Source organism: Macrosteles quadrilineatus, unplaced genomic scaffold (assembly GCF_028750875.1).
Source record: "Macrosteles quadrilineatus isolate MER2022 unplaced genomic scaffold, UCM_ALF_1.0 Scaffold_3__2_contigs__length_128488019, whole genome shotgun sequence".
Lineage (NCBI taxonomy): Eukaryota > Metazoa > Arthropoda > Insecta > Hemiptera > Cicadellidae > Macrosteles > Macrosteles quadrilineatus.
In genome coordinates, this window is record NW_026542596.1 from 41,457,780 (window position 1) to 41,482,997 (window position 25,218).

At 37.3% G+C, this 25,218-nt stretch overlaps 1 protein-coding gene across 1 annotated transcript; it reads left to right on the forward strand.

Moving 5' to 3' along the window:
- The first annotated feature begins 16,680 nt into the window (after window positions 1-16,680).
- LOC128989138 (uncharacterized protein F54H12.2-like) lies at window positions 16,681-18,003 on the forward strand. Its single transcript, XM_054411006.1, has one exon. The coding sequence runs from the start codon at window positions 16,681-16,683 to the stop codon at window positions 18,001-18,003; it is 1,323 nt and encodes a 440-aa protein (XP_054266981.1).
- The last annotated feature ends 7,215 nt before the right edge of the window (window positions 18,004-25,218 follow it).

Genomic DNA, 25,218 nt, shown 5'->3' on the forward strand with positions numbered 1-25,218 from the left:
TCTTGTTTCCACGGCAAAGTTTAATTTATTAACTGGCAATATGCACTTTGTGGTTTGAATTGGGTGCATTTTGCTACTTTGTATTTTATTAGTATTTAACAACTAGTGTACCTGTTGCTCGAATTCGAGCAATTGCGAAGCATTACAGGCGACTCACGAAGATTATGGAAATACTCACGATCTACGCAACAGTTAGATATAATCAAAATCTTTTGTAAATATCTTATCATTTCTCAAAAAGCTGATCTTGTTTTATAGTGTTTCTACACATTTTCCCCTCGCATAGCCGCATTAAGTTGTCTATAATAACGATTATAAATGAAAAAAAAAAACATTATTTCTTTTCTTCTACTTGGTTGTGTTATATGACTTTTTCTATGTTTCCATTGTTTGCAAATCGGTTATTTCAATGATTGCTCAAGAAATGTAGCATATTGTTAATTCAGTTTTATTTTTAGCCTATATCAAATTGTCCAGGATTTCTCGCTTTTTTCCATTGTAATAATTTCACCAACCCAAGTTTCGTCTACAGATGCAATACGCCAAAAAATATCACCTACCTACAATCTCCAAGAAGTGGTAAAAAAAGGCAGAAACCAAGCTATACAATAGATATAAGTTAACTCCATAAGAAATAATTTTAAGAGTTACTGTGATATTAGGATTTTTCAATGATTTGGTAATAGAACATTATATTGCAAAACATGACACGATGCAGAACAAAATCGATTTTAAAATCAGAAAAACCCATTGCAAATACTGTACTTCATTTTGAAAAATTCAATAAATCACAATTTAAATATTAACAGCTGTTTCATTAAAAAGTAGTGTAGAATTAGGCATATGGTAAACAAATTTGAAGAGACAACTTTAAAGGCTTCTGGGGCAGAGCTCCAAGGGAATTTACCTCGTTCCTCTTTTGATGGCTCATCTATAGACCAAGACCTTTCTTTAGAGATCCCTACCAAGTTTCTACGCCCAGCCGTTCTCTCAAATTAGCTGGGACAAAAACCCAGTTTTTCCTTCATAAGAATGACATGGGTTGGGAATTCAAAGGCCACTGGGGCAGGGCCCCAAGGGAATTTACCACGTTTCTCTTTTGATGGCTCATCTACAGACCAAGACCTTTCTTTAGACACCTCTACCGAGTTTCTACGCCCAGCCGTTCTCTCAATTTAGCTATGACAAAGAAAAACAGTTTCAAATTAATATTAACTAGTGTACATGTTGCTCGAATTCGAGCAATTGCAAAGTATTACAGGAATTATTTCAAAACAAATAACAGTCATATTTACAATGTGTTTAAAAGACTCAACTCAATAAGATTACCGGTGTGTACTGTAACTCAGACCATGTTTATCTTCGTTATTGATAAACCTAAAGCATTCCGGCCGGTTTTCTCCTTCTTAAAATGCCTCGCTGTACAGGCAACACAGGTCATGATAGAGAACTAATTGAGAACGAAAAGTCGTTTTGGGGTAGTGTTAAAGGGCGCATTTGTAACCTAATAGTTGAGTTTGTCCAGAGTCAGGTGCTGACTGTGATGAGTTAAGCCTATTACGCACCACACTGTTCTGTTTCTGTAGCTGCGGTCGTTATCACGATTACGCCTCCTGTTTATGTTTCGTTGTCGTCGCGTCGGAGGCATAAAAAATACAACAAATAAACAAATTATAGCTACACAAAACAACGATGAATGCACAAATTTAAATTACAATCATGCTAACACGATCCGTCATAGCGACACAAAACAACGATAAATACACAAATTTAAGATACAACCATACTAACACGATCCGTCTTGGGGGTTATGTTTACACAAACTCAAATAGTAAATAAATGTACTCAATGTATTTCATTGAATTGAAAAATAAATAACAGCAATTAAATTATACAGCTGATCAAAATGTAAACAATTATGTTCTCCATAAGGATAACATGGGAACTTTCAAAGCCACTGGGGCAGAGCCCAAGGGATTTTTTCAAAAATGTAAGGCCAGTTTGCAAATCTACGTGACACGCTCTTTCCAATGAGACGTCAATGGATAAAATCGGTTAAGAAATGGCGGAGGAGTTCAACCGACAAAGTTTCATGTAGCGTATTAATTATATAGATTTTTTTCTTTGTCATAGCTAAATTGAGAGAACGGCTGGGCGTAGAAACTCGGTAGAGGTGTCTAAAGAAAGGTCTTGGTCTGTAGATGAGCCATCAAAAGAGAAACGTGGTAAATTCCCTTGGGGCCCTGCCCCAGTGGCCTTTGAATTCCCATCCCATGTTATTATTATAAGAAAAACAGTTTTAATCGGTATTCAATCGTTTGATGAAGCATTTAAAAACTTTGGATAAATGCCAATACATAGTGTATTTATTAACATTCAATAATAACTTTAAAATTACAAATGATAAATTAAATAAGAAATATTTAATAAATTTTAGTTTCAAATTGAGCTTAATCCTTTTACGTTTTTAAAAGCCAAATTTGGAACATTTCGATTATTAAAAAAAAGGCTGTGTTGTAATATACATCTGGCTACTGTTCTTTTTACTGCAAACTCCTCAAAAACATGTTACATGGTTGTAAATAAATAAATAAAGGTTTGATAACTTAAAATAAAAAAAAATATAAATATAAATAACATTCCTCATAACATCCTAAGATTAAAATTATACACATCTATATTTTGCAGGGTAAAAATAAATATTTTATTCACATTATACAACAAACAATTCACAGAATATTACAATTATTTCTGTTCTGTGTGAATTCCCGGGACTACAAGTTACTGGGTAGGTCGGGAGTTGGAAGGATCGATGTAAGTTCTGCTGTAAACCTTCCATCTCCCCCAGTTGTGACGTCACGTTGTCATGGCAACCGACCAGTCAATGGAAAGTGGCGACACGTGCGACCTTGAGAGTCCTTCACCCAGTTGCAGCTCCCCCAACCACCCCAACCCCCCAACAACCCCAAACCCTTTCCCAAATCCAACCCTTCCTCAACCACCAACCACCATCCCTGTGACAGCTTGCATCGCTCTTCCACATCCACTTACAGTACATCTTTCCACTCTCTTTTAACCTGTCGCACATTCAATACTCACATACACTTTTAACGTCATTGATAACAGTTTTCAACAATATTTTATATTACGTTAAAAAATATAGCATTGCAAATTATGCTATGTAAAGATTTGCCACAATTTTTCAATATTATGCTACAAGTCTCCAATATCAACCTAAAAATGCTATCACTATTAAAACACAGTTCATATTATACACAATTATTTATAAATACTATGTCTACCATACAGTATACCACAGTAGGCATACTTTTCAAAATATTACAACCCCCCCACGATTATTTTCACCATTAACTAAGCCCTACAATATATACCACATATCACTCACTACTAAATCGATTTCACTAAATATTGTTGAAACTTATAAAACACTCCACTATATACCCCAATACTTTTTAAATGGTAAAAACCCTCAACCTACTGGAATTTCTCACTATAAACTACAATATTCCTCAATATTTTATCACTACTAAAACACCTACAGTGGTATGTTCACTATTCATGCCACAACATAGTTTTCAATAATACACCACTTTACTAACATATTTTGTAAATACTAAAGCCTCACACTACTTACAAAGACATTTAATTACATGGTAAGCCTTTCGGGATATATAAGACAATAATTTTGAGACACAGACACTGCGCCGAAAGGCTTAACACCGAAGCTCATTGTGTTTAGGTTGTATCCCTTTCGGATCAATGCTGGACAATGCGAATTCTTTAGGGACAGTGTATTTTGGAGTAATGTATTTCGGAGTAATATATTACGGAGTAATATATTTCGGAATTATGCATTTCGGATTTATGCATTAATGAGTTATGCCGCATTTTGAACATATTACGATATTTTATCAGTGTAAAACTCCACTGTCCACCTCAATATTTTTTACTACTGTAACACTCCCCTGGGTACCACAATATTTTATCACAGCTACAACACTTAAACCACCATAGATTGTTAATATAAACCAGAGCCTTATAATTGACCCACCTTAATATTTCACAATTCAAACAAATATGCCTACTCCATTACGAACGATGACACAACATTGCAACCATAAAACCATAACATATCACTACATATTATCTTGTACAACCTTAATGTATCACAATATTTTTACTTTTTACAGTCAACAACCACTTTTCTGATTTCTTACTAAAATTAGGTGAAGTAATTGATTAAAAAGGAAACATCTACACTTAATACGAGTCATTTAAGCAAAAGCATAAACTAATAACTGCGGAATCAAAGGCTTGATTTAATAATCAACATCGATTATTTGAACACAGTATTTGACGATCAAGTTGTTACCTATTTAATATATTTAATTTACCTGAATAAATAGAATTTTAGCGTTTTACATTGTATGCATTTTATTAGGCTTTTTGCATGGGAAACACTGATGTCGTTTCACGTTAACATTAACAAACAAATATTTCCAGTTATCTCGGTTTACTGACCAGTTGAAAAAAAAAATAAAAAAAAATAAAAAATAAAAAAACACTTGCTACTGTTAAAATATAAAATACCCCCGCCGCAGCAAACCTGCCGACTAAGCGAATTTCCATTTGTCTGAATTGATTTTCAGTTAAATATATTTTAATAACATTAGGTTTAACGAGTACCTAGGTTTGCTGCTACAAGGAAACTAGTAAAGTGTGTTTTTGAGTAAAATATTGATAGCTTAGTACAAAATAAATAAATATGCCAAGTTTGATCAAAATATATCCTTAAACAAGCAAACTACAACATTTGACAATATTCTCCATAAGAATAACATGGGAATTTTAAATTTAAAATTTTTTTAATTTTCTCCGTTACTAATAATTGAATAAAAATACTTTTATATACTAAATTATTTGTTTTTTTAAGCTCTTTAAAAAGGTCTAAAGAGAAATCAGGAAATTTTGTGTTTTGAGGGTCAAAAGTGAGAAAAACCAATTTTTACCCCATAAAACCCCCCGTAAAGCCCCGTTCCCATGGTCCGATCGTGCTGGTTTGCGAACTCATTCAAGTTTATCCCGCTTTACACCTTTAAACCAAATTTCATCAAAATCGGACAAAAATTACTCAAGTTATCGCGTTCACGGACGTATATATATATATATATGTCTATATATATATATATACATATATAAAAATTTGAACGAATGGTGTTTTTGGCCTCTGGGGACATCAAAATGAAAAAGTAAATCGGTCCCGGGTCTAGGTCTTACCGTGCCACCTACGGTAATAGCTACTTCCCTATAGGGAAATTCGCTAATATAGCCTACATCTTTATATTTTAGGAATTTTTAATCAATAATCAGTATTTAAAACTTTCAAGAGTAGGAAGGAACACATAGAAGTAAGGTAGGAAGAATATATTATGCAAAGAGCCACTGCATTTATTTTGCAATTATACTTGAAATATTAACGTATGTAGATTATTTAGTTTAATGCTAGAACCGCATTTGATCTACACTTAAAGCCAAACAAATAACACATACGAGTTTATGTACATAAAACATTTTCAAAGGAGTAGAACCTAAAGGTAAGCCACTATTCCTACTTAAAATTGCACATCCACAAGTATGTAAAACCTAAAAAGCGTTAAATATCAGCTGATGCCTCCTGGCCAGGTCCAACTATTAATAGCTCAATCAAGGACAACAGGTTCGAGTATCGAACCATCGAAAAGCTTCTGACTTTTCTCGGATTAAACCGACAACCTCTTAATAATTATGAGATCAATATAAAAACACAGCTTAAGTTATATGTGTTAAATCAATAGTTTTCATAAGTAAATTCAGTTTTTAACAATACAAATTGTGATTCATTAATTAATATATTTTTAAAGTATAAATGTTTTACAAAAAATTAATATTCTCAAACTGCTCAGTCAAAAGACTTTAATCATTGCCAGGAACGGAAAGAGTGAGAAAAGCAAAGAAATTTGTCAGACACAAATTTCGCTGAATTTTTTCTAAACTAACAGAACTAACTAGATGCGTCTTTTAGTCGTTGGAGTTCTCAAACGATTTTCCACTGAAAAATTCAACTACAGTATATTTTTTAATTTTCAAACAGTCTTTTAAGTTTAAGATTAAAATGTTCAAGGAAAATATGATAACGTCCGTACTAACAATATTTTAAATATTAAAGTAAAATTACAGAACCTAGGAAAAAATATTATCGGCTCGTCTGCTTCAACAACGGCACTTACCCCAGCAAACGCAATAACTGTCTCCGCTGACATCTTGCTTTACATTTTTTATTCATTGAATAAAAATTAACAATGTTTAAGTAAACATTAAAATAAATATAAAAAAAACAAATAAATATACTTAACTGTATGTAAATAAATTTATTTTAGTTAATAGTAAAATTAATAAAACTAGTTATTTATATAAGCAGAATAATTATGAATCTGTTTGGTTTCGGAAAATGTTTTTGAACTTGAGTGTTTGGAGAATTGTCCTACCTCCATAGATAAAATATATCATAACACACAGATTATCTCTTTAGTTGTATATACAAAAAGTCATTTAGGTATTTTTTGCGTTTGCTTTTAAGGCTATGTTGTATTTGCTTACTGGTTGTTAAACATACCTGATCTGCGGCTGTGGTTGGCGTAGAAACGCCACCAGTGAAATCAGGGGATTAGCGAGCGGGAATGACCTATTTCCGCTCTAGAGCGTAAAAGAGCAATTTTGCATACTGTTAACAGGTGTGGCATTTGATTCATGTGACATGTGATAATTTCCATGCCTTGGTAGGAAAGAGACTTTATTCTACTTGTGGAATGTTTAGAATGATCAAAAACAGCTATTCGGTCTTTTAGTAATGGAAAACTTAATGTGCAATCTTTTCTCAATTTTGTAATTTTTAGCGAATTTCCCCTATAGGGAATAATCTATTACCGTAGTACTCATGGTAAGGCCTGGACCCGGGAGCGATTTACTTTTTCGTTTTCCCTAGAGGCAAAAAACACCATCCGTTCAAATTCATATATATATGTATTTATAAATGTGTCCGTTAGCGCGTTAACTCAAGCAAAAATCGTCCAATTTGATGAAATTTGGTATAAACGTGTAAACTTACGTTTATTTGAACGAGCTCGCGAACCAGCATGATCGGACTATGGGAATAGGGGGTTTAATGGGTTAAAATAGGGGTTTCCCACTTTTTTACCCTAAAAAATTAAAATTTAGCAATTTCTTTCCAAACCATTTTGAAGAGCTTAAAAAATAATTAATTTAGTAAATTGAAGTTTTAATATGCGCCTAATGGTTACGGAGAAAATTCCAAAAATCTACAAAATTCAAAATTCCCATATGTTATTCTTATGGAGAATAAGTAAACTGTTGTAGCTTGCTTGTTTATGAACAAATTTTGATCAAATTTGGAAAATGCATTCATTTCATACTAAACTATTAACATAAAAAAAACAAAAAAAACACCTATTTACCCTTACTGTTGAAGCAAACAAAAGTACTCGTTAAACTAATGTTAGGGAATAAAAAAAAAATTTTTAAGGAGACATTTTAGTGTAAATCCAATCAAGCATATGGAAATTCACTTAGTCTGCAGGTTTGCTTCGGCAGGGGTATTTGAATTCACTCTATTGTATAATTCATATTTGCAACGTACTAAATATGAAAAAAATGTTATCATATTTTAAATTTGCCATTGTCATCTTGTTGGTAATTGTATCAAAAATATATCATTAAAACAAACTAATACAATTGATAAATGCATTTTAGATTTTAAAACACTATATTGACATAAAAAACAATTCAATACAAGTTTTGTGAGGTTAAAATTACCGGGGTGTCGAAAACGTACATCACAAATAAATTTTGCCGGATAATACAGGGTAATTTCGTCCAAAGTTCGATTTAACGTTATTACTAAGTCTAAGCTCAGCAATATATAACTAATGCACACGCTTCCTAAGCGTACGGTGCAATATATAACTATTGCACACGCTTCCCCTACCGTTCGCTTTAATTAGTGCCTCGATGGCCGAAAGTCGATGTTGGGTAAAATAAACGGTAAAGCGACAACAGGACTGAATTTGACCTGGGCCCGCCTGAGCCCTCTGGGGCAGTCGTGAGTAGGTCTAATTGCCCGGTACCATATAGGGCGGAGTGGGACCGGAGGTAATTAGTAATTACAATGAGTAATTACAATGAGTAATTACAATTAGTTTTTTTTTTTATGTAATGAGTTTTTTTTTTGTGTAATGCGTTTTTTTTTTTTCGTGCAATGAGTTTTTTTTTTTGTTTTTGTAATGAGTATTTACAATTAGTTTTTTTTAAATGAGTATTTACAATTAGCTTTTTATCAGTAATGAGTAATTACAATTAGTTTTTTTTTTTTTAATAAGTATTTACAATTTGTTCTTTTGTAATGAGTACAGTAATTACAATTAGTTTTTTTTTGTTATAAGTATTTACAATTTTTTCTTTTGTAATGAGTAATTACAATTAGTTTTTTTTTTATTCGACAATGTGTAATTACTAATTAATACACATGTTGTACGTGGCAGAGGGTACTTCTCCCCCTTCCTTAATTTTTTAAGTGTAATTATTCTTTACATCGTGAGAAATCATTGTGATGATACTTCCCACACACACTAATCCCATGTCTAGACTTCATCAATCTGTTGACACAGGGGGAAGGAACTAACTGGCGGAGGATATTCCTCCCCTTCCCTGTGTATGTGTGTGTGTGTGTGTGTGTGTGTGTGTGTGCGTGTGTGTGTGTGTGTGTGTGTGTGTGTGTGTGTGTGTGTGTGTGGGTGTGTTGGTGTGTGCGTGTGTGTGCTTGCGTGTGTGTTTCATAACACTGCCGCTTGGAGCGCTGGTGTAGGGGAGTAGCTACGGCGCTTCCACACTACAAGCATTCACAGACAACATGTTCTCCGACGAAGAACTCATCGCTGCCGCTGATGAAGCAGTGGCAAGACACCACGCCGAATTGGAGACCGCGGCGACTCAGCAGACGCATGGCGAGCGTAATTTATCCATCACGGATGAAGAGGTTATCGCGAGTGCTGACGTCATCGAAGCGAGGATTGAATTGGAGGATAATAACGTCGAGCAGGAGGAGGGGGAAGACCAACAGTACGTCATCAATGTGCTGTCGATGGAGGAGTTGCTCCAAATACATTTGGAGGCAACAACCGAACTAAATGAAGGATGGTTAGCTCAACCTAGGGATAACGAGGAGGAGGCTAGGTTGAGTAACCTACTAACCCTTATCCCCATGGTGGAAGAAATAATCGCATCTATACAGCGGAGAGAAGACACGGAGGAGTAGATTTAAGTAGTAATTAAAGTAGAATTAAGTTTTGTAAACTAATAATAATAAAAAATATATATATATAAAAAAAAACAACAACAAAAAAACAACAAAAAAAAACAACAAACAAACTAATAATTAGAACTATTCCATACAGTCTTGGCATAGCTAAGACAGTGATGCAATAGTGGCAGTCACCACAAGGAGAGAAGGGGTGTCCCCATCGTTCCTTCCCACACACACATTAATCACCCTGTCTAGACATCGTTAATCTGTTGAAACAGGTGGTGAGGGAAGGACGATGGGACACCACTTCTCTCCTAGTGAGAGGTTATTTCCGCATCACTGTGGATTCTGGACCAACAGTTTATTTTGTATGTTTGTTTGTTGTTTTTTTTTTTGTTTTTTTTATTACTATTTATTTAATATTTTTTTTATTACTATTTATTTAATATTTTATTACAAAATCTTAAACTAACTATCTATTCAACCATCTCAGAAACTCTTCATCTGTCATCTTCATTATCATGCGGTTTTCTTCACGCTCCAGCTTTCTTCTGCGCTCTAGCTCAGCACTCATATATCGAAGATTCTGCTTGATGATCTCCAGTTGCTGAGCTTCACCCTCATCTCTAGGTTGACTCGAAGTGTTTGACCATCGTATGGTCCATTCCAACGACTCGTCATCCAAATGTTTATATTCCTCCGTGGTAAATTTTTCTTCTGCGGCCTTACAAGCAGAAACTAACTGTTCGTCAGATATGTCACTAGGGAAGTGAGACATGTTACTAGCCTGATGACGGAATGTCGAATGACCGTGTCTGTAAGAGCACTATGAGCCCCCCACTCTTTCCAACTGAGAAAGTAGTGGGAGTAGTGCTGCAATATCCCCCCCCCCCTAGTGATATTTTTCACACACACATAATTATGTATGGAAGTGCAAGAGTGGTAATAAATATATCCATGAGTAAATTACAAAAAGCTAAACGAATCAATAATGATCTACGTTGGAATCTTTTTATTAAAAGTGCGATAGTACGTGCAAGAGTCACATTCTACGAGGAAAACTTTAATATCAACCAATGACAAAAATAGCGTACATATGACGAAAAATTATAAGAAAAATGTATTTTTTTCAAGTCCAATAGTTACTATATTTTACTTTGCGGACTATGAAGACAGAAGATGCTACTCACATTTAGATAGTATTCGTTTTAAACTAAGAATAAAACAGACTGAAACATTATTACGTAAACCTATTCTGCTAAGGTTACAACATATAAGAGAGTGTCAAAATTTAAACCACGAGTCATGTTTTGAAAAATTATTAAAATATTCTGTTGGCACACCTGCAGTAGCTTGCTCACCTCACCCCTAACTCATTGCATATCACGTCAGTCACAGTGTAGCAGCCGAACAGTGTGAGTATGAATCCCTCTTGCAGCATTGACGAATACATTCAATCATTTATGCAAGAGATAGACGGTATGACGGACAACGCAGTTCAACAGACTCCAATCACAAACAGTACAAGTAGTACGAAGAAAAGGAAGAGTCCCCCGGCTAAGACCAAGATGGAAAAGTCAGGATGGGTACCCAAGCCGCCAGCGGATTGTCCCATAGTATCATGGATGGATAAAGGTAATATGTACGCAGTGCAAAATCCAGCAAACAAAGGAAGTGTTTTATTGAAAATAGAAGTGTATGAAGGTGTCGACATGAAGTTTATGTGCGGTTTATATTTGGACAAAGACAAAACAGTACAAGAGAGTGTTAATGAAACAATTGAAAAGATCGAAAACATGTGGGTTGATAAAAAAACTGGTGCTCCAAAACTCGCGGGATTAACTCAAACTGTTACACCATGCAAAAGTGACGAGCTAGATGTAAAACCGAAGAAACGTGTGGTACGTAAAAAGCAATAGACATGTTTATAGGAATTAATGAACACATGTGCCCATAAACTATCCACATATGACAACCAACTCTTTTTTCTAGACATTTGTTAGCACGTGTGTTAAAACAGCTGCGTTCATTATTATTCACCCCCACTCTCCCACCAACTAAAATGGCCGCTGATCGGAATAAAAAGCCCCAGTCTGTCTGAGACAAATGCCAGTCTGCTCCAGTTCATCAACACCTCACCACTAGCACCAGCACTGTCAGCTTCCACTACACACACACTATGAGCAACATTGCTGAGATGGACAACGTGATGACCACTGAGGCGGCTACACCGATGGACCTGAAGACTGCATTGAACACCTGCAAGAACAACTCGCCTACATACACCAGACTGACCGACTTGATTGATGAGGTTCCATACCTAATAACGATGATGGAGAGAGCGGTTACACCATTCGGCGAGACAATCATCGTCATCCTTGAGGCCCAGACGGGAGATGACTACTACCTGAGAGTCTATCTGCCGAGACGCTTCAATGATGTGGTGAGCAATGCCGACATCGATCGCTACAACAACGGTTTCGGAGATCGCCTTCGCTTGGTGAAACGCTCACCCAGGCCCGGCGCATCATTCACTCCGTTGGAATTTGTGTAAATATTGTAAAGCAAGAAAACATCAAGACGTAAATAAAAAAAATGTATGTATATATATTCTTAAAATAACCTATGTAGATTTTGATAGTTTTTGTAAGTAATAAATTTTTGATTTATTTACAAACATAAACACATGACTAAAATGATTGACTTATACCCGAAGGTAATACTATAGTTAAAGCAATGAGTGATTGGTATCAGTAGTTAGTATGACTTTGAAGTGGTTACACCCATTCTCCGCCATTGTGGCGGGGCCTTCAGGTAGTGGTAAATCAGTGTTTGTCTCAAGGTTTATTGATAATATTTCAGAAATGTGTGACACATTATTCTCTAGCATATACTGGCATTATGGTAGCGGTGGTGGAGGAGGAGTTGGTAATTCATTAAACTCAAAAATAAAATACATTGAAGGTCTACCAAACATGGAAGACTTTGACGGTAATCAACCGATACTTGTGGTAATAGATGATATGATGCGAGAAACAAACAACATAGTGGTTGATTTATTTACAAAAGGTTGTCACCATAGGAATATTAGTGTGTTTTTTATAACTCAAAATATTTTCCACCAAGGACGTGGCCAGAGAGACATATCACTAAATGCGCATTACTTAGTATGTTTTAAGAATCCTAGAGATAGGGTGCAGATCAAGTGTTTAGCCAGACAAATCCATCCAGAAAACTCAAAGTTTATCGAGGAGGCATATACCGATGCAACAAGTAAACCACATGGCTACCTATTGATAGATCTGAAACAATCAACACCTGACGATATGCGAATACAGAGTAATATATTTCCAGATGATGATAATCATTTTGTGTATATGCCGAAACAAAATAGGAAAACAAAATAATTTAGTTATCATCATGTCGTGCTTGAGGAAGGACAGAGCGCTTCTCAAAGTGTTAATAGAGGCTACTCCAAAAGAGCGCAAAGGGCTATTAAAAGTGTGTAACTTGAGTACTATTCGTACAGTTTGTGAATGTATTTACAATGTGTTACGAGGTAACGTTCCTCTATCAGACAAGATAAAACAAAAATTGCGAAGACACAAGACTACTCTTCGTCGAATTGTAAAACGAGGTGAATGCTGGAATAAAAAACGCAAATATTTAGTACAAAAAGGAGGTGGAACTATTATCCCATTATTATTAAGTACTGTGTTGCAAGCAGTTGTACAATCAGCTTTAAATAACTAAAATTTGTATTAATCAGGTGACTCCTACGTCTACATACATATAAAGATTTGTCATTCTATTCTGAGACACCGTGCGTGAAGTTACACAGAGTTACACGATAATGGAGCATGCACGAAAAATGGTCATTGTTCCACAAGAGTTATTTGATCGTTTAAAATCGCCGGCTAATCAACAGTCACTTTCAACTGAACGTTCATACAAAAGTTTGGATGACGAAATGGAAGAGATAATGAATAATAAAAAACTCAATGATAGTGATAAATGGAAGTTGTACAGTCAAGTGTTACATCGTTTTTTAAACGTAGCGTCAAGTAATCGTGAACCAGTTAGTATCCCCATTGTGAACACCAAACTAGGTGATCAGATTAACGAGGCTGGTGAAAGAGACAGACAGTATGGGCAGCAAGAACATAACAAGCGACGTGTTTACCCTGGACAAATAGAGGAAATTGTTGAAACATTTTCAAAGACTTATAAAGATAGCGCTCGAAACTTATTGCGCTTCATAACACGCGACGACAGTTTGATTAGCTGGAATGATAATTTTGAAGTGATTATACAGGGTAACAAAATACCAGGATCCAATTTAGTCGATGTGACACATGCAATCGTACGAGTTCGAGCGGCACATTCATTACCGCCAGGATGGAACGAAATGTTGAGCGCATTGAAACTGATGAATGTCCCTAAAGAATATATACATAACAAACAAGCGTTGGACTATTTAACGTTTGATGAGGCAACAGATGAATCAGTATATGACTCGGTAGAAGAAACAATGGATGAGCCTGATGATGGGGCAAGAGGGGGGGCAGCCGCGCTGTCAGTGACAGGGCGAAGGAGATATTTATTACCAGATCGTTTACAGTCTGCATATGTCAGGCGGGTGGGTCACGCTCCGTATCCACAAAGGCAAGTGGCTGATCACCGTGCAGTGAGAAGAGAGGTACTTCAAGATTCGATTGTGCAGTCACTCAACAATTGGGAACCGTACGAACCGTAAACAATGGAACAGTTGTATTATAATCCAAACGATCCTGCCTCGTATGGCGGCGTAGCTCCGTTAGTACGAGGAGCGAGAGAGAAACATATTTCCAAACGTAAAATAGTTGATTGGTTACAAACACAAGACACTTATACTTTGCATAAACCAGTCCGTAAACGATTTAAACGCAATCCTTATATGGTGTTTCGACCATATGAACTATGGCAGGCGGATTTAAACGATATGCGAGGATTGAGCAAATACAATGATGGTTTTAACTACTTGCTGTCAGTGATTGATGTGTTTAGTAAGCGTCTTTATGTTAGACCGTTAAAGAAGAAGGAAGGTGCTGAGGTGTCTACCGCTTTTGAGGATATTTTCAAAGAAGCTAATAAAACACCAACGTGCTTACAAACCGACAAAGGGAGTGAATTCACAGGTAGAAAGACCGTACGATTGTTTAAAAAATATAAAATTAAATATGTAACCACACAAAATCCTGATATCAAAAGCGGGGTGATCGAAAGAGTTAATAAGACCTTGAAGACTCGTATGTGGCGATACTTGACTCATAAAAACACTTATCGTTACATCAATGTGTTGGAAGAATTGGTGAATGCGTACAACAATAGTGTGCACAGGAGTTTGGGCAATAGACTACGCCCTGTAGACGTGGACGGTGGTGACAAACATGTCGTCTACAATGTATTAAAACATATGTTTAAAAGGATACCACGACGAGTGAAACCAAAACTAAAAGTAGGTGATACAGTTCGAATAGCCAGGGAGAAAGGGAGATTTAGCAAAGGCTACGAGACAAACTGGAGTAAAGAAGTGTTTTCGATACATCGAGTGAATGTGTTTACGCCACTACCTTTGTACACACTTACCGATCTCAATGGTGAAGAATTGAATGGACAGTTTTACGAAGAGGAAATACAAAAAGTTACATTACCCGACAATCACTTGTTTAAGATTGATAAAATAATAGAGACTAAAGGTCGAGGACACAGTAAGCGATACCTAGTGAAGTGGGAAGGTTACGGAGACGAGTTTAACTCTTGGGTAGCTGCGCACGATATACAGCATGTCTAGTAGTATCAGTCAATTTTTTATGACATTGCCCAGCAATAGTTCTATGAAATATTTCCCACAAAATACAGTGACCAGTTATACCACACACTTGTCCAAACACATCCAATTAGACGGCAAGTGGGAGTTGGCTTTGGTGGACATTCACTATCCTTGTTCATTTGTGGTGAATGAAAACAATGTTGATGACGAAACAATACGATTTCAGTATGATAGTTTACTAGCGAGATCGACGATCCGTGATATAGAACAGTTCGCTGTTAAAATTACAGGCGGATACTATAGGAATCTTGATGATCTATTGAATACAATAAACAAACATGAAGACATCCACGATTATATGGAATTTTCATACGACACGAGAATCAACAGAGTTAAACTCAGGATCATGAACGAAAACGTATCGAATGTGAGTCTGAGTGAGAAACTATCACAGCAGTTGGGTTTCGATTATGACGAGAAAAATATATTAAAACCCAATATTACCGAATTGATTGGTTCTAAAGCACCAAACCTCGCATTGGGTATTCCAGCGCACATTTATGTGTATTGCGACTTGATAGAGCCACAATTTATCGGCGACACTACAGCGCCATTATTGAATATAGTCAACATCAATATAGATACGTACAAGTACGGTTCGTACAATTCAGTGTCATTCACAAGTCCGCACTATGTACCCGTTATGAAATCCACATTTGAAACAGTGGAAATCGACTTGAGGGATCACACAGGGAAAAAACTGCCATTCATGTTTGGAACGTCGTACGTGAAACTTCATTTTAGGAGAGTGCAGCAGCAACAGCAGCAATAATGATAATCAATCTGAATGATCCCTATTTGGCATACTACCGACGGCAACAATTACAACAGACTGGCGGTGCTATCGATCGAGTATTTCACGGTGCACCATATCAGCGAGGACATGGAATCGGTAGTTTTCTGGGCGGTATGATTCGCACTATCGCGCCACTGATCAAGTCCGGAGCAAAATCGGTGGGACAAGAAGCGTTAAGATCCAGTGTTGGATTCCTAACCGATCTGGCAGGTGGTAAAATTACAGATCCAAAATCAGCCGCCAACTTACGACTTAGAGAGTTTACTGGATCGTTGAAACGTAAAGCTGACGAACAGATAGAACGTATTATGCTTAATGGCGGCGGAGGCGGCGACATTGGCGCGAGGAAACGACGCGTAACGCGTAAGAATAACGCGAAACGCGCAATGCGTGGCCGTGGCAGAAAGCCTGTTACACCACAGTCGTTGGCTAAACTTCTTAGGGTGCGGACGTCTACATCAAGAAGAAGAAGAAGAGTTGGAGGAGTGAAACACAAGAGACTAGTAGGGAGGATACGACGACGAGGAGGAGTAGAGCCAAGGAAGAAGGTGACTTTGCCGAAGAAACGTACTCGTCGCAGTAAAAATTCGAAGTCTATTGATATTTTTAGTTAGTTAAAGAAGGAGGAGAAAAAAAATGTCGTTCCTACATCAAAAATCATGTGAGTGTGTCAAAACCGAGCTGGATTTATTCTCCTTACCACCTACGCAGACGAGTATTGAAAGTGGCAAATGGGTCCAGTACAAACCAATATCCACATTGACCGATGATGCGCCAATAGAGTTTGTAGTTCCGGGTAATGGTGATGAATACACTGACCTTTCACAAACAATGATACAATTGACCGCGTCTATTGTTAAATCTAACGGAACTGCGGTCACTACTGACGAAGAGGCGAAAACAGTTGGGCCGGTCAATAACTGGTTACACTCACTATTCAGTCAAGTTGATATGTTTATGAATCAAAAACTTGTTACTCCCCAAAACAACACATACGCATATCGAGCGTATGTTGAAACGTTAATGAACTATGGATACGATGCTAGAAATTCACATCTAACATGCAGTCTTTGGTACACTGACGATGGAATTGACATGAACGATTGTGCGGAAGAAAATGAAGGACTCAAAGCGAGACGGGAACTAACTAATAAAAGCCGTGAGATTGATATGCTCGGACATTTGCATGTGGATATTTGCAATCAGAATAAGTTCATGCTAAATGGCGTAGAGTTGAGATTTAAATTTATTCGATCAAAAGATGCTTTCTCCATTATGGCCAGTGCTGGTGAATTCAAGGTACATATTGTCGATATTAGTCTCTGGATTCGAAGATGCAAAATAAGTCCCACCGCACTGTTGGCGCACAGTAAAACACTCCAGACTGGTACGGCAAAATATCCAATCACACGAGTGGAGCTGAAAACATTCACACTACCCTCTGGAATACGTAACAAGACTTTGGACAATATGTTTCTCGGCCAAGTGCCGAAACGCGTCATAGTGGGAATGGTTACGAACGCCGCATACAATGGAGATTTTAAAAAGAATCCCTACAACTTCGAACATTTTAAAACAAACTTCTTTTGTCTATATGTTGACGGAGAACAAGTTCCATCAAAACCGTTACAGCCCCACTTTGAAAAATCAAAGGATAAATATGTTATGGCATATCATTCGATGTTCTCCGGTTCTGGTGTACATTTTAGCGATGCCGGCACTGTTATCAGTAGGGAAGATTTTGGTCATATATACTGCCTGATGGCATTCGACCTAACACCAGATTTATCTGCAAGTGACACTACACATTGGAATCTGGTGCGTAACGGTAGTGTTCGAATGGAACTCGGATTCGACGACGCGCTTACCGAAACTGTCAACTGTTTGGTTTATGCCGAGTTTGACAATGTTATCGAGATTGATCGACAGCGCAATGTAATTGTGGACTTTGGCGGTTAATCGATCAGTCTTCAATAAACATTCGTTTGAGATGGACCGTTTACGCAGAGCATTCAAGAAATTGAATATATCATCACCCATCATTGTGGACATTCAATGTTTCAAGGACAATCAAAATGAATATACACTGAAGGAAGTTTGCGTCTTGGAAGCCGACACCGGCGTACTACTTATGCATCATATTGCTAAACCACCTTACGATCGATCAGAGTTATCAGATGAAAAACTGAGGGAAAGCTACTGGCTCACAAAACACTGCCACGGACTACGATGGGAGTTCGGTGATATTGCGTACTACGAACTTTTTAACAAATTGACTGATTGTATATCAAAAAGACCGACGGTTTATGTCAAGGGATTGGAAAAGAAAGAATATTTAAAGCGTCATCATGTGATGGACTTTGTTACTACCAATGTAATCGATATCGGTGCAATTGGTTGCGAATCAATCACTTCAATCAATAATTTAATGTCAACAAACGTTTTACGATGTCGAAATCACAAGTCTACAAACAGTCGATGTGCGCTCACCAACTGTGTCGCAATACGTGGTTGGTTGCATTTGACAACAAATTTGGACGAATGTCTGGATACCAGCGGAGATGCGAGATCCTACTACTGTTCTTGTTTTAGCACCTCTACCAGTACAACAAAAACAGCATCTACTGCTACTATTGGTTATGATACTGTAGAATGAACACGCTACAGATTGAAAAATATCTAGCCACACTTCCTGTGCGCAATGTTGGAGTCTACGCTGCTGACAGAATCCCACGACGCATCTCACCACACACTGCAATAATTGTAAACACTGATCCACACAATGAAGGTGGGACTCACTGGGTGGCTTTCTATTTGAATCGAGAGGGGATGCTTGAATATTTTGATAGTTACGGCCAACCGCCATACTTACCACTATATCAAACATTCCTGCGACACAACGCTCATCATTACCTGTACAATCCATACCGACTTCAAGGTGATACGTCTTCAGTCTGCGCCCACTACTGTTTGGTTTTCCTGTATTGCAGCACACACTTCAGTATGAAGATGATGGATTTTGTTCAACTCTTTGATGAACACACTACTGATCGTAATGATAGAATCGTCAAAAGACTCTTTACTCAAATGTATCACAAGACAAACTAATCACTGTACTGTTGTAAATTATATATATTTTTAAATATATATATTTTTTTATTACCAATAAACTTTTTCCTTTTGTCAAACAATATTTTCAGTTGTTATACTTTATTACCTGTGTTCATCATCATTATTATCATATTTTTAGTTTAAAGCGCATAGACTCTGATTATTTAAATGTGAAAACAAAATGATTTTTTCCCCTTTATTATTAAAATATTTCTGTTCAGAGTCTATGAATGCTGTTCAAAGTCTAATATTATACTATGAATGATAGGAAAATAATTACAATCAGAATTTGTGAAATAAATATATCTGTTTATTAACTAAAATACTATTTACAAATATATGCATACTTTTGAGGAGTCAGTGACTAGAAATATTTACACGTGACTTTGAAGTGGAAAAAATTAAAGAATTTATTTATCAAAACATCTTTGAATTGTATTCAAAATCTAATACTAATGAAGACTGTTCAATAAATAACTCTACCTAATATCACACTCATGCGGACCTTGGTCTACTAATCAATAATAATATATCAGTTATGATGGGGACAGAGGTTGTGGCGCAATTGGAGAGTATCGTATCCACTAAAGGGTCAGTGGCAGTAGTTAAGGTCCCTCAAGTATCTGTGGTACCCTTAATGGTGGTATTGCATAGTGTCCCCAAGGTAGCGTGTTGATACCATCTTCTGGCATTACGTATCGTTTGTCGTCAAACGGTGCCAGTGAGCGCTTCTTCACCACAACAGTGTATAAAATGTGGTGACGGCTTTGAAAACGTTGATTGTCTGTACTTTTAGTAGTTTTATTGTACAGACAATTCAAATAATCTTCTATGGTGAGATCACGCTTCACTACTGCTCTATTTACCCCTTTTGCTCTCTTCACAGGCGGCGGTATACAGTTGGCACCATCTCCGTTGTCTCCTTCAGGCGCACACGTTAAGATGCTATACGTGAAACAATACAGCTTCGACATCAGACCAATGAACATTTTAATGGCCACACCGGCAGCTTCGTCCTTAAACTTCCCCAGAACTCTAGCGTTTCCTCCGTCGTAACAAATGTGGTTCCGGGGATAGTTACTGGTGTCAAAGTCGTCCAAATGTTCTAACATGTCGCGGTATACGTTCTTAGTACGTATTGAATAATGGCAGCCATCGGTGTCCATGTAAATCATCGATATTCTATCGATTCCATACCTATCTACCATGTCATAATGGAAACCATACATCCACCTCTTACTGTGGTCCAGAATGCACATCCCTGCGTAGACGGGTTTGCTCAGTACTACCCGCACTTTTGACATATTCAGTATGGCAAGATTCTCATTTAACCAAATACGATCATTGAAATTAGCTTTTGCTACATACTTTGTATATGTTTTGCGGGATGATGCAATCTTTAAATCTTGATGTTTGCGCACATTCTGAAGACTCATACCGTAGACAGCGTTTACCATAAGTTTAAACATTTCTACCTCAAATTTATTTACAGCACGCTGTCTAAGTTCGGTATTCATAGTCACGTACGGTTTCAACCATGCCGACTGTTTAAAACGAATCACTCTGTGGATTCGAGTTACACGTAATCCATTCTCTATAGCTTGTTGTAGGTAGCGATAGTGAATTACATATTCCCTCTTATCCATCAGTGTGGCCATTAGTTTCTTCGATTTTCCTGCTCCACTATTGATAATTTCCTCCAACGAGTATGGGAGTTGGTTAATCGGCGCTTTGCATATCTCGGGACAGAATGGTAAATCCCTGTGTCGATCGTGCAGTGCTGGATCTCTGGGGTATTCTAGATCTACTTCCAGCACATATCCATATTCACCATCTGTTGGAATTCTTCCAATGTCCAAGTCGTCACATTCCTGACGTGATAACCACTCAAACTCGGAATGAGGGAGCAGTTCCGACATTGCCCACCCATAAAGGTTGTTTGCGTCATAATACATTATAAATGTATCGTCATCTCTTTCATCGCAATATTCACTTGATGCTGCTGCGTTCTGACCGTCTCGGTCATTGCCAATTGTTTCCATTCTGGTAAACTTATTGTTGGCAACAACGTGTCTAGTAACGCATTGGGTCAGTCCACCTCGAATACCCTTCTCAAAAAACAGATACATATCAATATCTTGTAGGGTATCAAGGATAACATCTGTCTTGAACATCATTACGTCCCAAGCATATGATGGTAGTGTCAAATAACGCGCTGGGTCCAATCCGTAATGTGTTAGACACATCTCTCGGAATCCCTCGAACACATCTGCTAATAGCAATACGTCAGTCGCCAAATAGATATCAGCATACTGTCCGAGGGTCGTACAGTCAAATTTCTCCCATACTCGCTGCGCATGCTCGTAATCCGCATCACTCACTCCTTCTCCAAATACACACTTTGGTGGAAGGACATCTTCTTCGAGCACCTCCATCGATGAAATGTACTCATACGGAAATACCCCTTTCCTCCTAAGCAGATCAAACTGTTCTTGATTGGGGTAGCGTGACTTTGTAATTTTTAATTTATCGGCCGGCAGGATTGATGCTAATGTCCCTAATGCTTTTGACATTAACCTATAGGAATCAACAAATTGTAGTTTGAGACCACCTTGCCGACCTGCTCCCGGATATTTAAATCGTTTGGAGAATGTAATATACTTTTCCTCCGTATTTGCGAGTACATTTATATTTCCTTTATCAACGGATAGCTCTCTGATGATAAAGTGAGCATCGTAATTGGATAAATTGTGGAGATAAATGTTGATAGTGTCCTGTTCCTTGTGGCGGATATTACAGGAACGGTGTGATGCTCCTCTGTAAGTATAGGGAGGAGAGTGTTCGTGATCTCTAACACGGGGGTCGAGTATTGTGAATTCTCGCTTGCATATGTAGCATACTGTTTGCTCGCGGAAAGAATCCTCTTCCACCTGTGTTAACCGTGGAGGGTCATTCGGCAGACGTTGCCCATACACTATATCACCAATCTTCTGTACGTCATCCCGTATCGATTTGATAAAGTGTTGGGCGGCATCTTCACCTCTGTACAAACGCAATTTGGAGAACGTCAAAGCTGTGTGATCATTGTCATCAGTATCACCATCACTTACATTTCTATTATCATCTCGAATGTAATAGGCGTATGCATATGGTACATGGACATTTCTGGCATTGTGCATTTCACCAGGTCGGTCTCGACGTGCTCCTCTTGCTAATGCGGGATCCCATACTGGCGGTGGAACAGTTGGCGGAGGATCGATTGTTTGTTCAGGCTCAAGAGGTACGAGTGCGCATTCAAAGTCAGCGTATATGGTGAATCGACTTCGTTGAGTGCGTTCGAAATTTTTAAAATGTATTGTTTTGTCTTCCGCAAGATCAGTTCTTAACGGAGCATTGTTAAAACAATATCGCTGATGCTCCAAAAGACGTTCCTCTCCTCTAAGACCTAACTTCGTTGGCCGATTATCGAAGTGTGCAAAACAGCGCTTACATATGTAAAGGCGATGTTCTCCTAGAGTCAGCTGGGATGAAACCAATCTCGTAAAGCTCTTGATCCAAACGTAGTGGGTAGTGACGTCGTTTGTTATAAGGAGTAGGTCAAAGTGATTGGCCAACTCACGATCTGCGACACGAAGAGGGTAGACAATGTGTTTGTCCGGGTCCATGAAATGATTCTTTTTCTTCTTATCCAGACCATACACATTAACACTAACACCTGGATTATTGCGCTCAAACGTGCGGATTTGGTTAAGACTTACAGGGAATATTAAGTCATTAAAGTTTAAATTTGCCCTTTCTCTAATTTCTGCTGTGAACATGTTAGGTGTTAGTTGACATTGACGATTATCAAAATATTTGGAAAGTATTGAATATTCAAAACAACGTTCATCCGCATCGTTTAGCACATTAACCGTTGCTTTTTTAATGGCGATATCATGCGGCAGTTGAATGAAAGAACTGCCTTTGAGCGGGCTATAGACATTTACACGGATTTGCATGTCCAAAACCCTTATAAAGCTCCAGCCAGATCCTTTCATTTCACATGTTTCCTTTTCTAATAATACATTTTGAATAAACTCTTGCACTAATTCGTCAATGTGAGACGATTGAAAAAAAGGCACATTTTTAGTTTTGAAAGATCGCCTGCATGTATCACCATGAACATTTACAAATTCACATTCTACAAATATATTACACTTAATAGCATGAGTGTGATTTAAAATAGTCCGCATGAGTGTGATTACCTTATCTCGAATGTCATTGAGGAACTCCAGCAGTGAGACGGTGTTTTCGGCAGGCTCGGATAAACAATAGGTTTTAAGTCGACCTTTGAACGCCGTCTCAATCTCCTCGAACCCTTGTGGAGCCAAATTGTCAGGAATTTCGTTCTGGTCATTAACATCATCCTCGTCACTAGTCGACTGAGGTGATGACAGACTGATGGATGGTGGGGCGGGTGAGGGCTCTACGATGTTGCTGGGCTCTGGCTGATTGATTAGTATCTCAAATCCGTTACCCCTGCAGCTGAAGCGAGTGTGTCTCCGTAATTTATCCTTCCTGGAGAATGTTCTCCCGCAACCGTCACATGTGTAGTCTGTATAAAAAGAAAATATATATATATTAATCCTAAAAATTCGGTGTGAGTAGTACTTAAACTTAAGCAAGATCCTTAAAGTTTATCTCAATTTATTAAATTACAGAGTTGTTGTTATTTCAGCGATTGAATTTTTATTGTTTTTAATAAAAATAAGTTTCGTAAACTATAAAATATTTGTTTTGATATTGTTTTTACGTTTAAACCTAATTAACAACAACCGAGCATAGCCAGGGGTATAACCAACCCCACTGTACTTTCTAGTAAACAGAAAATAATAGTATACTAACACTTAATGAAAAAAATATTTTTACTTTAAACAAAAGAGTGTAATAATAAGGAATATACTATATACTATATTGTTTTGTTATTGTACAAGGAAAGTGACAAAAGATAAATATATTTTTCATATTTTGACTGTGAAATAGTAAAACGTATTGGTTTTGAAATAAAATGAAATATGATATATTGTTTTGTTATAGTACAAGGAAAGTGACAAAAAGATAAATATATATTTCATATTTTTACTGTGAAATAGTTGGTATTGAAATAAAATTAATGAATAAAGTATGTAATTACTACTAGTATTTTAACAATAGAGTTCAAAGATAATTCAATACTCTATTGCTATCATACTAAAGGTTATGTATCGAATTATATTGAATTAAAACGATTGTACAGTTTATTGGTGATTTTATTATTTAAAACGTACCTATAAGGTGTGGTACAGTGGGTTGGGTTATCATCGGACAGTCTGGGGCAGTCGATGGTCCTGGTCTTGGAATGTAGTCGGGGGCAGTCGATGGTCCTGGTCTTGGAATGTAGTCGGGGGCAGTCGATGGTCCTGGTCTTGGAATGTAGTCGGGGGCAGTCGATGGTCCTGGTCTTGGATTGAAGTCGGGGGCGCTGGATGGTACAAGCTGATTAGTTGTGACGGTAGTAGTAGTAACCATGTTCTGTCTAAACGCAGGATTCTCCGGTTGTGGTGGTTGTTGGCGATGTACGCTCAGCATATGACGTTTCAAATCGTCACTTCGTCCAAACGATGACCCGCAGACAGAACAGGCTACAGTTGTGCCGTGATGTACGACTCTAGTATGACGCATCAAATTGTCCTTCCGCGTAAATACCTTGTCGCAGAGTGCACAAGTGAGACTACGACGCACGGTGTTAATATTCATCATCATCTGAAACCCAAAACAAATAATTTTAAACTACATACTAAAAACCTTTGATGCAATATTTTAATGTTTTTTTTTTTCAAGCGAGAGAAATATTTTTAATATCATACACTTGAGGTAATGAATCTAATTAGTTTTTTTTTTTATGTCAATCAATTCATATCAATTCACTACGATCAGAGCACTTCTGTTTAGTCAATTTCTTTTTGTAATATTGTTAATTTATTGGTTTTGAAATAAAATGAAATATGATATATTGTTTTGTTATAGTACAAGGAAAGTGACAAA